Source organism: Barbatula barbatula, assembly GCF_947034865.1.
Source record: "Barbatula barbatula genome assembly, chromosome: 6".
Lineage (NCBI taxonomy): Eukaryota > Metazoa > Chordata > Actinopteri > Cypriniformes > Nemacheilidae > Barbatula > Barbatula barbatula.
Window position 1 is genome coordinate 25,778,935 of NC_136765.1, and position 16,112 is coordinate 25,795,046.

Sequence of the window (16,112 nt, forward strand, 5' to 3'; positions counted from 1 at the left end):
TGTGAATAAATGTATGCGTTATTTAATCCATGTATTTCTGCAGATTCGGTGCTCACGTTTGGATATCATGTATTCAGCTTAACTTTACGAAATCAATGTGTTATGTAAATCATTATTTCTGCTTTGTTTTTCATTTACTGAGCCATTTTTTTCCTTCTACAAATAAATAAATAAATAAAATAAAATGTCGCAAGTAAAGGTTTGCGTGGTTCATGACCTAGAACGTGACCGGAAGTTGTGTCATTTTAGCGCCAAATTTGAACGTGGCGCTGACGTCACACACTGAGGAAGTAAACAGTGATTGTAAGTATGTCAAACAAATGTGTTAAATTATCTTTATTTAATAACATAAATAGGTGTTTTTAGTCTCATGTTTATGATTGTGAAGTTTAGTCAAGTTGTTGTGTAGTAAGTAACGTATATAAACAGCATTTATACACCACAACACCGAGGAGTTATTTGCATTTACGTCATTATTTTAGCTCATTTTAGCACAGATGCTAATTTCAGTCTCAGCACGTTAAAATGACTCAGGTAATATAAATGTACTTATATATATATATTACAGGATAAAAAGTAAATTTTAGCTGATTAGACGTAGCAAGTTTTAACCGTGAAACGATGGTTTCCATTACAAACACCACTGTGATCCGTTTATCATTGAAACCAGTAGAAAATACATTTGTGTTGCGTGTTTTGAGTCTTCTTTAAGAAGGACGGTGTTACACCCACAGACGTCATTATGGTTTTCATTATAACCAACACAATTCCCATTAAATCCAGTCGAAGTTCTGTGATGTTGTAATAATAAACTGTATACCTACGATAAAGCACTAAGATATTGTTTCTCTTTTATTCAGCGTTTTGTTCATCTTGATTAAGGTTAGGAGGTTTATTACTTAATTGATAAATCATCATAGATTTATTAGGATGAGCAACCTGGCCTCTGCTGGGGGGTCGTGGAGGGGAGCAGCAGCAGCAGGAGGAGACGGGTCAGGTGCTAGAGGAGGAGGAGACGGAGGGTGGAGAGGAAGAGTTGGAGGAGACGGGTCAGGTGCTAGAGGAGGAGGAGACGGGTCAGGTGCTAGAGGAGGAGGAGGAGAAGACAGAGGGTGGAGAGGAAGAGGAGGAGGAGACAGGTCAGGTGCTAGAGGAGGAGGAGAAGACGGAGGGTGGAGAGGAAGAGGAGGTGGAGACGGGTCAGGTGCTAGAGGAGGAGACGGAGGCCGGAGAGGAAGAGGAGGAGTCTGCTCGGCTGCAAGAGGAGGAGGCTGGAGAGGGGGAGGAGACAGGTCAGGTGCAAGAGGAGGAGACGGGCCAGGTGCTAAAGGAGAAGGAGGGTGGAGAGGAGGAGGAAGAGGAGGTGGATATAATGCTGGTCAGTACAGAGGCTGGAGAGGTCGGCCGTGGGACAGAGGAGGAAGAGGAAACTTTAACACCAACGTCACCCAACACAGTGAGTGTTCTATCAGATGTACAGTCTAAGCTGTTGTTGTTGATTGATTACTGACTGTTGTGTGTTTGTGTAGGGTCAGGAATAGCTCCAGCAGTCAGCCAAGCACGGATCATCCAGTCAACTCTTGATATCATGTGTCCATATAAAGGCTGGAGACTTTATTTCTCTGAAGGTTTTGTGTTTTCTTGTTTCACGTACTTGTGTACGTTAAATCAAGCCATGTGACTGCTTAATGTACATACTGTATACTGTACACTCACCGTATTAAACCGTTACATAACCTTGATTTTATTCCTCTTGCAGGTTTCGTTGAGAGTTCACCGTATGTTGAGAAGATAAAGGCATTTGAGCAGTACTTCACATCACAAATTGATCTTTATGATAAGGTGAAGGATATTATTTTTTACTTGATGAATAACTATTTCCTTTTTTTAAATATGCATTTATAACTGTGAAATTATATGTTTGTGTTTCTGGTCAGTTCTGGCCTTTCGTTGTGAATGTTTCTCCATACTGCAGCCGTGTAATCACAGTTTTTCCTTTCTATCAGGATGAAATTGAAAGGAAAGGAAGCATTCTGGTGGATTATAAAGACCTTCTCTCAAACAAGCTGATATCACAGAATTTACCCGACCTCGCCAAGAAGCTAAAAGAAATGCCAGAGAAGATCCTGGACTGCTTGGGTTTAGCAATTCATCAGGTGTGTGTGTATATTTAAAATGTGTGTTTGTCCGTAGAGCACTTCTCATGAAATATATTCAGTTCTAACTGCGCGTATTTCAGCGCGAGTCATTTGCTTTCAGCTGTAGATCAGAATCACATTTTACAGTTATTCATTTGGCAGACGCTTTTATCCAAAGCGACTTACAAGTAGTTTTATACAGTGGCACATTACTGCAGAGCAATCAGGGGTAAGGTGTCTTGCTCAAGGGCACTTCAGTCATGACCTGCTGGCACTGAGATTAGAACCTTCTGATCACAAACCCAACACTCTAACCATTAGGCCACAGCTGACCCACAGCTGAATCAGGAATCTCTTTTATCTGCAGGTGTTAACTGTTGATCTTGAGAGACACGCGGCTGAACTCCAGGGACAGGAGGAGCTGCCCGCCGGTCTGAGACCCATAATCAACATCCCTCATATCAGCGCCAGGTGAGAGAGCTCATCTGTCTTTACTGAAGTAACTCCAGCAGTGTTACATACACGCGTGTCTTTTATAATCATCTTGTGTATCTTTGTTTTAGGCTTTATAACTTTGAGCCTCTGACTCCTTTAAAAAGTCTGAGGGCGAATTTATACGGCAAGTTCGTTGCCATCAGAGGTACGGTGGTACGAGTGAGTAACATCAAGCCTCTGTGCAGTAAGTTGGCCTTCACCTGTAACTCCTGTGGAGACACACAGAGCGTGATGCTGCCGGATGGAAAATACTCCACACCCACTAAAGTACGCTTCATGAACATTACTCGTCTGATACTCTGTGTTTGTTGACTTTAGTTTTGTTTCAAACATTCAAGCCATGTGCAAGTATGCTAATAACAGAATAAATAAAGTCTGTTTCCATAAAAAGATTAATAGATATGAGAAGAAAAATTGTTTGACGTATCTTTTGAAATCTGAAATATGTTTGTATGATGTTTCAGTGTTTAGAGGTTGAATGTCGTGGCCGGTTGTTCACACCAAACAGAAGTTCACCCTTGACCCTCACTGTCGACTGGCAAACAATCAAGTATGAAAGTGTAGAACTGAGTCACGTTTTTGTGCCTCATCATTATAATTGTGCTTTCATGAGGATCATTTTATCACACCGTATATGACATGATTGATATAGAGACCACCTTGAAAAATTTAAGCAACGCTTGTCCAAAAGTTTCAGTTCTTTAAAAGGATACTTCACTCACAAATGACAATTCTGTCATCATTTACTCTCCTTCGAGTTGTTCCAAATCTGAATAAATGTGTTTGTTCTGATGAACGCAGAGAAAGATATTTGGAAGAATGTTTATAACCAGACAGATTTTGGGCCCCATTGATTCCCATAGTAGGAAAAAATACAATGGTAGTCAAAAGTGCCCCAGAACTTTTTCCTGCCCTAAACTCTTAAAAATATAAAAGCAAAGTATTTTTCTTACTATGGGAGTGAATGGGGGGCAAAATCTGTCTGGTTATAAACATTCTTCCTAATATCTTTCTCTGCGTTCATCAGAACAAACACATTTATATACATTTGGAACAACTGGAAGGAGAGTAAATGATGACAGAATTTTCGGTGAGGTATCCCTTTAATACAACAAAAATGTTGAAACAAAATACAACCAACAGAATATTTATAACTGAATCAAAATGTTAAACGAAGATCCTTAAGATTGAATTGTATACGTACAATCTAAAAGTCAAATGAAATGTGAAGTGCCTCTGGACCGGTGTTTATATCTGATGAAGTGATCTATACGTCTGAAAACACATGCTCTGTGTGTCGTGCTGATTTGTGCTCAGAGTTCAGGAGCTGATCTCAGATGACCAGCGTGAGTCCGGTCGAATCCCGCGCACCGTTGAATGCGAACTCACGCAGGATCTGGTGGACAGCTGTGTGCCTGGAGACATGGTGACCATCACGGGTGTTATTAAAGTGTCCAGCGACGACGGTACGAGGTGCTTGTCATGCGTAATATTTATGACAGAGAACTCTCTTCTTCAGCTAATTTTTAAGTGAAGGCGTTCAGGTGTGAGTCTGAAGAAAGACATGTGATTTGTGTGTTTTTTCAGGAAGTGGGCGACACAAGAAGGACAAGTGCATGTTCCTGCTGTACATTCAGGCAAATTCAGTGAGTAACTCAAAGGGACAGAAGAGCAAAGCGTCCTCTGAAACGGAAGGACAGGGACCTTCTGTGGAGTTCTCCATTAAAGATCTCTATGCCATCCAGGAGATTCAGGCTCAGGACGACCTCTTCAAACTCATAGTGAAGTGAGGAACACCTTCCTGTGCTTCATTATATCTCACGTGATATTATTGTACATGTGTAACACTCTGTCATATTAATTGCAGCTCACTTTGTCCTGCTATTTACGGCCATGTGGTGAGTGTCCATATATTGTGTGGTAGTTGTTTTTTTTTATTTAACCTCAGTCACAATATTGTGTAATGTCTTCATATTTAACATCAGTGTCTGTGTGTGTCAGCTTGTTAAAGCAGGATTATCTCTGGCTCTGTTTGGCGGATGCCAGAAGTATGTCGACGATAAGAATCGGATCCCGATACGAGGAGACCCTCATATGCTTATCGTTGGTGACCCTGGACTGGGTAAAAGTCAGTTGTTACAGGTGAATGAGTGTATTCATCTCTAAAAACTACCGCTCAGATGTTTGTAGATTAAAGCTCATTGTGTGTGTATTTGTGGATTCAGGCCGTGTGTAACGTGGCTCCACGGGGCGTTTATGTTTGCGGGAACACAACCACCACCTCAGGGCTGACTGTTTCTCTGTCTCGGGACGGCGGATCTGGAGATTACGCTCTAGAGGCAGGAGCTCTGGTGTTAGGAGATCAAGGTATTTCAACTACACATGATCATCTATGAACAAGTCTCAGACGTCAGGCCCACAAACCACTGGCTAAATGTCTGATGCATAAGGCATAAGACGTTCAAAGTCGTCATCTGATTGGCAGAATTTCACAGAATTTACGGAAGACGTGCGTGTCACGTTCTTTAACGGTCCGCATGGAAACAACATTAAGCTGTCTGATCTAAGAAGTAAGCTGTCGTATTTACAATGCAATAAGAATTCATCAAGATCGACTAAACGCCTCATTCTTTAAAGTATGCGAGGTTCACGGCATTAACTTATAATAATTTTGTTGCTGTTAACTTTTGACATGTTCGTGAATGTCCTGCGGGCACATTTCCACGCCTCTAAACATGACGTGGCACAAAACGACACGCGAGACTTTTCTGTCTCTGTTTATTTAAGGGAAACAGGTTTGAAAACATTTCAAGTAAGAAATGGGGAAACAGTAATTCAAATGAAAATGTAAGGATGTATTTAAGAGGATCGAGTTGCTGTTGATGTATATGTGACAGGAGTATGTTGTATTGATGAGTTCGATAAGATGGGCAGTCAGCATCAGGCGCTGCTGGAGGCCATGGAGCAGCAGAGCATCAGTTTGGCTAAAGCCGGGATCGTATGCACACTTCCGGCTCGAACTTCCATCATCGCAGCGGCCAATCCTGCGGGAGGACATTATAATAAAGGAAAGACTGTCTCTGAGAACCTCAAGTGAGTTCATGTCTCCAATAAATCAGATTTATAGATGTATGTTACCAAAATCCCTTTACCACTGTGAAATCACAGCATTGTGGTTTATTGTCAGTTAAACTTACACTAAATAAAATAATTCTTTGTTATAAGAACTGTGGGCTGATCTTGGTTGAAGATACAACATATGTTAATGATAATCTATGATAATCTAGAAACATTTTCTCTCTGTACGGCTGTAGAATGGGAAGTGCTCTATTGTCCAGGTTTGATCTGGTTTTCATCTTGTTGGACACTCCAAATGAAGACCACGATCACCTGCTGTCCGAACACGTGATGGCTATGCGCGCTGGAAAGACGGGAGCGATTGGCAGCGCTGCGGTCACACGTTCCGGCACGCAGGAGTCCAACGTCTCCATACTGGAGGTCTCGAAGGAGAAACCCCTTGCTGACAGACTCAATGTAACACACATGCGTGATTCATGGTTTTATTAAAAATGAAAGGTTCAGCACCGTACTGAATTTCACAGCACTGTTTTTATTCACAGTTGCTTCCTGGAGAGAATCTCGATCTCATTCCGCACCAGCTCCTGCGAAAGTATTTGGGTTATGCCCGACATTACGTTCACCCCACGCTCTCCGCAGAGGCTGCGCGAATTCTGCAAAACTTTTATCTAGAGCTACGCAAACAGAACCAGACGGCGGACAGCACGCCCATCACCACCCGTCAGCTGGAGTCTCTCATCCGTCTGACAGAGGTCTGACGCCTTGCATGTTTTATTAATTCAGCTCTCTTTAATAACTTAATGTCGTTGTGCTGAAATCTGTTGTCTTGTCTGCAGGCGAGAGCTCGTGTTGAGCTGAGAGAGAAAGCAACACAAAGTGATGCAGAAGATGTGGTGGAGATCATGAAACACAGGTGTCTCCTAAAACCTGCACTTGATCTTCATGTGTTTAGTTCAAATCTTTTGCTTGACCTTACATTTTTAAATGCTGAACCTCTTTCCTCTGCGCTCAGCTTAGTTGACACGTATTCAGATGAATTTGGCCGTCTGGATTTCGACCGTTCTCAGCTCGGCTCTGGAATGAGCAACCGCTCCAAAGCCAAGAAATTTATCACAGCGTTAAACAAGCTTGCTGAGCGCCAACGAAAAAACATGTTTGAGATCCAGGAGTTACGACAACTCGCCAAAGATCTACAAATACAGGTGAAGACATTATTTCCACTCTTCAAATACAAGTGAACACACTACATGATCGCAGGAGTAAAATCCACACATTTGTTTCGTTGCTTTTGTTCAGGTCGTGGATTTTGAGGGTTTCGTAAGTGCTCTCAATGAACAGGGATACCTTCTGAAGAAAGCTCACAGGACCTATCAGCTTCAGACTGTATGATATTTATAATGTGTCAAGCTGAGTTCACTGTTGTGTGTTATGTTTTAAATACAGAAAAATATATATTTATGTGTTGATGTTAACATCAATGTTTCCATTTTTTCGTATTTTTATGTACATAAATATAGATAAATCTCACAGTTAAATTAATTTAATTGAACAGTATCTCAATAATAAAACAGAATGCTTCAATTGTTATGCAGTGTGGTATTTCATGTATTTTATTTCTTATATTAATTCAACTGCATTAATTATAATGTATTATTTTTAATATAATTGTATCAATAATAGTATCACTATAAATAAAAATAAAGGTATAAATTATAATTTTACAGTAGAGTATAACTGTATTTTGGTATTATTTTATAAGAGGTTATAAAGTGTTGATTAATATTTCAAAATGTATTATCTATATATTTGAAAATATATATTATTTATTATTTTAATTTAATATATTAAACGTATACCTGTAAAATTATAATATTTGTCACACACTGGTGTAATCATAAATGTGTACAACTAGATGGGGCATTCAAGCGCTCCAGGCACGAAGACATGTCCGCCATCTTGGAACGGTCTACTGACGTCAATCACAGTCGATTATGATGCCCCAGCGCGCAGCCATTGCTGTGAAAACAACGGGAATTTAAATTCCTGAAAATGGGCTAACCTTTCGTTGTGACGGATATAATGTTTGAGTTTACACAACAGTAAATATGTCTTCATAATCCTTCACAGTCAGCTTGATTTTGAGTGTTAACGGTTCGCACCGTTCCAATATGGCGGACGACCTACGTATAGCAGCCCATAGAAACAGGTGCTAATGCGGCATAGTTATTTATATCACTGAGATATTTCATCAATACTTTGCTCTTTTTGTTTTTATTGAGATGTATGTATAGATACTTATATACTTACATTTTTATCTTAATCTGTGTGTGTACTTGTTTATATTTAATGTCCCTGTGCTTTATGTAACATTTGTTTTATCATGCCAATAATCTTATTTTTTTTATTAATGAAGAACAATTTGAACCGTATTATACAAATAAGAGTACATAAACCTATCCAAGTCAGGGGTTTAAAAAAAGACGATAAAAAAATTTAAACTAAAAGGCCTTTTCCATAAAGAGCTTGTATTTATTAAATAGCTTTATAGTCTTCTTTGCTTGTAAATTTTACGTATTCTTATTGTTTTCAAATATGCTTTAACTTCATTTTTTAAATTCTCAAAGTGAGTTATCTTTCCACACCATTTATCTTTATGAATGTAAAAAAACGGGGATTTATAACAATAAAATCATATATAATATAATAATTTAACAAATTTCCAAAAATGTTTTGATTGGAGTAATTGGAAGACACCTGATAAACATTGCATCACAAACACGGTCAAAGAATTGTCGTATAAAATTTTCCATGGAGTCTATCAGGTTAAATCATTGGTGATACAACATTATAAAGAGGATGTTTTAAGACTTCTACCGAGACTTTTAATCATTTATTTTCAGAATGTCCTAAGACACAATTTTTCTGGACAGAAATCAAAAACAACTTATTGATCACAACTATGTGTTTTGTTAAACTTGTGGAATCTTAAATGTTTTTCATTGAATGATGATATTGATTTGATGAATCTCTCGGTGTAATAATAATAACAAAGCGTGTTTGCTTTACGGCACCGCCCCGCCCCCTTACGACAACTGTCGTAAACACACACACACAGAGGCGGCTCGGAATACGGCAGGGATTCCGAAACGTGGGTCATTTGTGTTTCTTTGAAATGTTGAGAAAATGAAGTTAAACGTGCACGGATCGATACGTTCAGTTGAGTTCGAGAGATGCGTGTGCGTTAGGTTTCATTGAGTTTAAACAGCTGACATGTTTTGGGCAGCTTGTAAAAGCAGTTTGTGGGCTTGTGCTAAAGGGCACGTACACAGATTGAGTGTCAACCCTGCTGTCACTAAAATATCTCCACACATACAGCTGAAGAACTCCAGATGTTTGAAGATCAGGGTCATTCACACCTGTACGCCCGCCGGACTCACTTCATCATCAGATCCGAACCTTCACAGAGGAACAAATCTGAACTCTGAACTTCTGACATCTGTTGTGTGTCGATCGAAACTACACGCGCATCACTACAGTCTTCACGCGCAGCTGTTAACCTCTCGACTTCTGACTTCCGGCTTCAGTCCACGTGCTTCACATGGATTCTGCACTAAAGCATCGAGAGATGAAGCTTCACAACAGGACGGAAGAGAAACGGATGAAGAAGAAAGAGTTTCGTCATCTTCACCTCAAAGTAACGAGCGACGTTTCCAGTTTAAAGAGCTGGTGAGTAGATGTGCTCACACCTGTCTGTCTGATTCTATTTCATTTCCATTAGATATAAAACAAGAAATAGTTTGATTAAACTATCAACAACATCTGGCTGTGGTCTTTGCGGTTGACCACTCGACTACTTTCATGACGTATTTCCTGTTTTTGTCCCAAGTGTTCTAGTGGGTGTGAAGATCCCTAGTGAGCATGTAGTGTGGGACACACTTAACAAGTGCAAACATTGATTCATGTGGTGTTTCTAAAAAGAAGTTTTACAAAATGCATAACTGGAGTTTTCACCAATAAGTTTTATTTCGAAATTATATTTAATATGTAATTATATAGTCAAATTTTTAAAATGCACTGCGAGACTTTTTCTCAGATTTTCAGTCCAGACTTGTTGCAGAAAGTCTGTTCCGGTCTGCAGATTTGATCAGTTATGGCTGGAATACACTACAAGACTTTATAAATATGAACAGATTTCATCAGACACTTGCAGACTTTTGTAAAAATAGAAACACATTTCTATCTGAAACTTTCTGCAAGTGTGTGATGTCTAGTTAAAAAATTCTGTCTTGTAGTGTTTCCAGCTTTATTTCTATTGTATCAAAGCAACTGTAGCTGTACCCAAAGAAAAACACATGTTAGCCCAACACAGAATAAAGGAATATAACCTTAAAAAGTAGTTCACATAAGAAGGCTTTCCACAACATCTCGCGAGACCTGGGCAACAAGTCTCAGGATATATCCAGAGCGTGATGCATGATGGGATACACTTCACCCAGAATAGTGTGCGTTAAGGGCACTGCACTTTGGAGTATTAAGACATTGGACAGACTTGCGCTCTTACTTCCTCTCGCGGTCACACTCTCAAGTGGCCAAGACTTCAAGTGTGGTATTCAGACGCAGCCTCACTCTCTGTTCTGTTAATTCGTAACTTTTTACCTTTTTATATCATTCCCAGTATTTGATCGCATACAGTATATACATATAACATAAACTGCATTGTTTGAATTGAATGAAATATGCTGATGTATTTGTGTCAATTATTGACAGTATGAGAATCCCTGGACGATCCCTAACTATCTGTGCGTGGCTCGGATTCTGTTGTCTCCGGTTCTGGGTTATTTAATCATGGAGCAGTATTTTCACGTGTCTCTTGGACTGTTCTTTCTGGCTGGAGCGACGGACTTGGTGAGACACAAAAAACCTGTGTAGATCTGTGACAACATAGAAATAAAGCAAGTTAAAAAACGGCTTACTTGACGTTTGCTGGTTAATACAAATGTTTGTTGTCTTTATAGTTTCTGTGTTTTTAATTTCAGATGGACGGTTACATCGCACGTAACTGGCCCAATCAGAAATCAGCTCTCGGCAGTGCATTGGATCCATTGGCTGATAAGATTCTCATCAGTGTGCTGTATGTTAGTCTGACATATGCACATCTCATACCAGGTGAAACTCTTCTTACCGGACGTTAAAGAATCTCATACAAATACATGAGGTTTTATCCAGAGACAGGTTACAATATTTGTCTTTCCTGGGGCCGGATTCACAAAACATTTTTCTTAATAATAAATAATACATTATATACATAATACAAACGTAGGAATGTTACGTTTTCCCGAAAAAATCTTCTTAAGACGGTTCTTATAAATGTTGCAACTCAAGATGGATTTTAGGAAAAACATTACAAAGAATCCTAATTCTCAAAACAAAAGCTGGCGTAGATATAATCTTAAAGTTAAGACAGCCTCACGGTTGTTAAATCTCAGAAGGTAAGATGTGTTTGTTTAATTCACATGTGATGTGTATTGTGCCAGATTTTGACTTTTACTTGCCATAAAGGAATATTTATTTTGATATAATAATGACAAGGTCTAGCTCCCTTACTTAAGCTCTCATTATTAAACACGGAGTGCTTTTTACATGATTCTGGGACAAAGTGACTGGAAACGGAGAGGGTCTCAAGCAAACTCCGTGTGCAGTACGTATGCGGTGCGTAGAGAAACACGATACAGTACAGATCCGTCATGTGGCATTTTGCTTCCACACATACTACATTTGTAGCGTGCTATCGGTCCTCATCTTCAGTGTGATTCAGTCAACAATGGAAATTTCTGATATATGATTGATTTGCCTTTTCTTTAGCAATCATGTCTTTATTAAAACAGTCCTGGGGTCATAAATCACTTTGTATTTCTCTACCTCAAGAATTAGCCGAGTGTCATCCATCGCGCTGCCGTCTTGTACTTTCTGTACCACCCGTTACCATCTGCATAGAAGCACCTTCCTCACGCAATATAAACACTGTAGAATATCGGTACTACACAACATTTGAATCTGCTTTTATTGCTTAATTAAACAAATAAAATCAAGAAATGGTAGTAATCTTAATTTATATGCATTAATGGTGAAATTATTGCATTTCTTGGTCCATTTGTGTTCATTTAGAGCGTGATACGTGTGCTATCACTTTAAAACAGTCCGTGCTGTACAGCAAAAATAGACTCGATGGGTAAACGATCACTGTACTGACGCACCGCATCTGCAACCGAACGGACCTCATACGGGTGATGTGTGAATGATCTAATCCGTTATTGCCAACGTATTAGCTAACATGCGACCATAAATGCTGATATATATTGGCTATATAAGAATGCTGCATGCTTGTTACACACAAAGCTTATCTTATAGATAAACATATTCTTTTATTATTACGACAAAAATCTTTCCTGTAATTAATCTTAAATGTAATCTTATATTTTGTGTAAAGAACAGTTTGGTGAATCCGGCCCCTGCTGTATGCATGTATTTTAGAATGTTTGAGGCGGTACATCATCATGTTTTCTGTCTCTAAACGTCTCGTCTGGTCTCTTTTAAAGTTCCTCTGACAGCACTGGTGATATGTCGAGATGTGGCGCTGATCGCTGCTGTTTTCTATGTCAGATATAAAACTGTTCCTGCACCAGTAAGTGTGTTAACTGTGATTTGTGTCATTAGTTATAAGTGATTTGTCTTTGCCGTGAAGAAATCATGTTTTCTTGTCTTGTGTCTTCAGGTAACGCTCAGTAAATTCTTCAATCCCTGCTACACAACGGCTCGCTTAAAACCAACACTTATCAGCAAGGTCAGACGTTTATCTTTCACATCACCTCAGAAACTCTGTCGTAAGGATATTCGTGCACGGGTCACGACGTCATTAGAATCTGTGTTTTCCCTGAACTTGGAAACATAGCCTACTGGAACCCTTAGAGATCGAAACTAAACTTAAAGGAGCAGTTCGCTTTCAAATTAAAATGTCACGATAATTCGCTCTCCCACATGTCATACAGTTGTTTTTATTATTGCATCAATGCATTTCATTATGTGCATTGTTTTTATTTCTTCTGTTGAAAACAAGTTGAGGAGTTTGATTTTATGAGTGTGGAGAAAGACGAGCGCTCAAAGGTTCTTGGATGTTGAATGACACGTTATATGTCATTGTGCAAGATAATAGTTTGAACTGGTCTGTTCGTGTGCGTATCCGGGATGTTTAATCTGTTGAAATCTACGTCAACCGTGACCTTTCCAACGTGATTGTGTAATATAGAAGTTGTATTTATGTTTAAAATATTATTTAAAAAAAAAAATTTATCTCTTTTTTTTTACCACACATAACTTCACAAATTATAACAAACAATATTCACATAATTTAAATCATCAAACAACCACAAAATTAATAATTAAATACATTTAAATTAAATATAGTCAAAAACACATATCTTAAAGGCCTCCTATTACAGGACACACATTTCTTACAAATCTTTGTCGCATTGTGCACTTCTTTCCAAAACTTCCGGATTTCCTCCCATAAATATAGATTACACTTAGGACATTATCATTAAATGTATTTGATAATGCAGGTGTTACATAAACTCGCATTAGCCAGTTATACTGTAATAATTGTAATCTAGTATTGAGCGTCCTGACAGATCTCTCCCCATCAATCGAACCCTGGAAAGCTTTCATCAAACACCTCAACTTGTTTTGATGCAGGTAATGTGTGATTCACACAAATCGCGAGAGTTGAAAATGTTTAACTTTGGCGAATATTCGACGTAGTGAGCGGAGGCAGAAATCCGAAACAACAATGGAGGACAAAATCATCGTCTCTGTATGTGGATACATCTTACTTTTATAGAAACAGGAATAAAAAGGATCTTGCTTGGAAGAAAGTGAGTGAGGAGGTCAGACAATCTGGTCAGTTGTAAAAATGCTGTTTTCTCAATTTGAGCTATATATATATATATATATATATACATACATACATACATACATACATATTAAAGCCTCTCCCATCACGTGGATTTGCGTTTGTTTTGAAGTGAATTTCATGCGCGAATGAAGCGAGTAAACGTTCATGTTCAAGCGTCCAACAACACGCCAATAGTGCAATTTACCGCGTCTGGTGTGAACGAATGGATTATTTTGAGTTGTTTGTGTGTTTATATTCACGTGTCAGGCGTTTGTGTGTATTTGTTTTCAGATCAATACGGCGGTTCAATTATTTCTGGTGGCGGCGTCTCTATCGGCTCCTGTGTTTCACTTCACTGACAGTGTTTTACTGCACTCACTGTGGTAAGAGTCTTACTTCAGCACTCATCTGCACTGATGTCAACACAATCAAACACGTGTCTTATGTTTGTTCACAGGTACATTACCGCACTGACCACCACAGTGTCTGCATACAGCTACTATCATTACGGTAAAAAGACTGTTGAGGTGCTGAACAACAATAAATAATTTGACTGATCATCTGTGGAGAATCCCTCTCTCTTCAAACACTGCAGCATTTTGTAGGCAACATCTGTTTCATCTGTATAAAGACGGAAATTATTTTCATGACTGTATTTATATCACGTGATGTCACTTGTCATCGGTATATGCATTTCAGCGTCACAAAAGGTGTTTTTAAAATCACTTTTAATCAACTCTGAACCGATTTTCAGAATAAAACCAACATCAAATACATGTGCTTAATGTTTGTACGGGTACATGTTTCAAGACACTTGAGCGATCACACTACACTTTCTGTTCCATTGACTTCCATTCACGCGCAAAGAAATTAATTTCATATCAGGCCTTATATTGATCGTTTCATTGGACGTGCGCGATTGACCCCCAGTTAACTTCCGCTTTGTTTGGCCTGTGTCTAATATTACTTTTTATTTAATTTATGTAGATATTAATTTGTTATTATTTTATTGTATAATCACTGTATTTAGTTGAATGTTCATTTGATTAAATAAACAATTCATTGAATGGGTCCTGTAGTTGGGTCACGTTTAAAGAAACCGTACAGTCCACTGACATCTAGAGGTTAATCTTGGTATCACAGTCTAAAGTCATAATATTGGAGAGACAAGTTTAGCCAAGTAACGAAAGTTCAGTCTGGGTCACAAATGTGCGCATGTGCAGTAACGGTTGTTTATGTTGTTAAGATGAAAGTATCAATAGGCAAAGGACTCTCGAGGGTGGGAACTGAACTCGGGACCCTGTGAGCACTCTGGCGATATGTTGCGCTAACCACATGGCTTATCAGTGCTGACGGAAATGGTCTTATATCTATCATAGCATCTTTTATCTGTTATTTGTCTTGCACAGTCTTGTCCAAAAGTATTGGAAGTGACATAACTCTTGTATTTTCCAAAGTTTCTGCTGAAACTGTTGTAGTGTTCATCAGATTATTATGCAGAGTGATCCAATGCATTTTCTAATAATTCAAAAAAGGGTTTTGGGTTTTGATCCTGGTGAGTTTGCATTTAGTCTGAGTATACTCAGAGTTTTCGGGCTCAAGAAGGTGGCTTGGTTTTAAGCGGGTTTCGTCGCCATGGTAACTAACGGAGCGAGTTTTATTCTGGGTTAGAGATAGCAAACCAAAACTGGACCAATCAGCTGTGAGACAAGTGACTGATACTCGCGAGGTGTCCCATATAGAGGAGTGGACAAGATCCTCAAAAAGTGAGTGGACAAGACATAAGGCAAGAAATGTTCGCCATCAGTCAGGATTTGGCCCAGAAGCTTATATCCAGCAGGCCAAAGCCGATTACAGAGGTTATGAAAAACAAGGCTGTTCAACATCGTAAATATTGACTCTTTGTTATGTTTTTGCCAATAAAAACCTTTAAAACTTAAGATATCCAGGAGAAATGTGGGATAATAATCTACGCATACAGAAGCAGTAAACTGCATAACACAAAATGTGTCGTCACTTGACCACCACATGAACATGAGCACATGATTACGCAAATTAATTCCATATGTTCATACTTTATTCAATAAATTCTTGTTGTATTCCATATATTTAAGTCTTAATCCATATATATTCATACATTAATTCAATATATTTAACCAATCATTTTATAAATACTTTGATTTCCTGAATGGCATGCCATAGTGTGTGTGTATTTATGTACTGCACATATATATATATATATATATAGGACATACTTTTAAAAAATGTGGTCTTATATCTGATTTATATAGGATCGTATATCACTTTGAAATGTAGAGCCTTATGTCTGGTTGATATATTGGATCTATATCTGATATAAGATGATATTTCTGATATATGGCTTTGTCCAGTCATTTGCGTACATACTGTATGTGTTCTCACACAAGCTCTTATGGATTGTCAAATGCAGGATT

At 38.6% G+C, this 16,112-nt stretch overlaps 2 protein-coding genes across 2 annotated transcripts; both read left to right on the forward strand.

Moving 5' to 3' along the window:
• The first annotated feature begins 281 nt into the window (after positions 1-281).
• Positions 282-7,301, forward strand: mcm8 (minichromosome maintenance 8 homologous recombination repair factor). Its single transcript, XM_079458132.1, has 19 exons — positions 282-303; positions 861-1,456; positions 1,530-1,628; positions 1,760-1,842; positions 2,007-2,156; positions 2,506-2,609; positions 2,702-2,900; positions 3,098-3,183; positions 3,951-4,099; positions 4,221-4,419; positions 4,501-4,531; positions 4,635-4,775; positions 4,859-5,000; positions 5,531-5,726; positions 5,948-6,167; positions 6,254-6,463; positions 6,548-6,624; positions 6,724-6,913; positions 7,008-7,301. The coding sequence occupies exons 2-19, from the start codon at positions 931-933 to the stop codon at positions 7,098-7,100; spliced, it is 2,895 nt and encodes a 964-aa protein (XP_079314258.1). The 5' UTR covers positions 282-303; positions 861-930; the 3' UTR covers positions 7,101-7,301.
• A 1,204-nt stretch (positions 7,302-8,505) lies between these two features.
• Positions 8,506-15,761, forward strand: crls1 (cardiolipin synthase 1). The gene is made up of 7 exons (XM_079457911.1): positions 8,506-9,437; positions 10,479-10,616; positions 10,748-10,877; positions 12,308-12,393; positions 12,484-12,552; positions 13,951-14,042; positions 14,117-15,761. The coding sequence occupies exons 1-7, from the start codon at positions 8,982-8,984 to the stop codon at positions 14,205-14,207; spliced, it is 1,062 nt and encodes a 353-aa protein (XP_079314037.1). The 5' UTR covers positions 8,506-8,981; the 3' UTR covers positions 14,208-15,761.
• Positions 15,762-16,112: the final 351 nt, after the last annotated feature.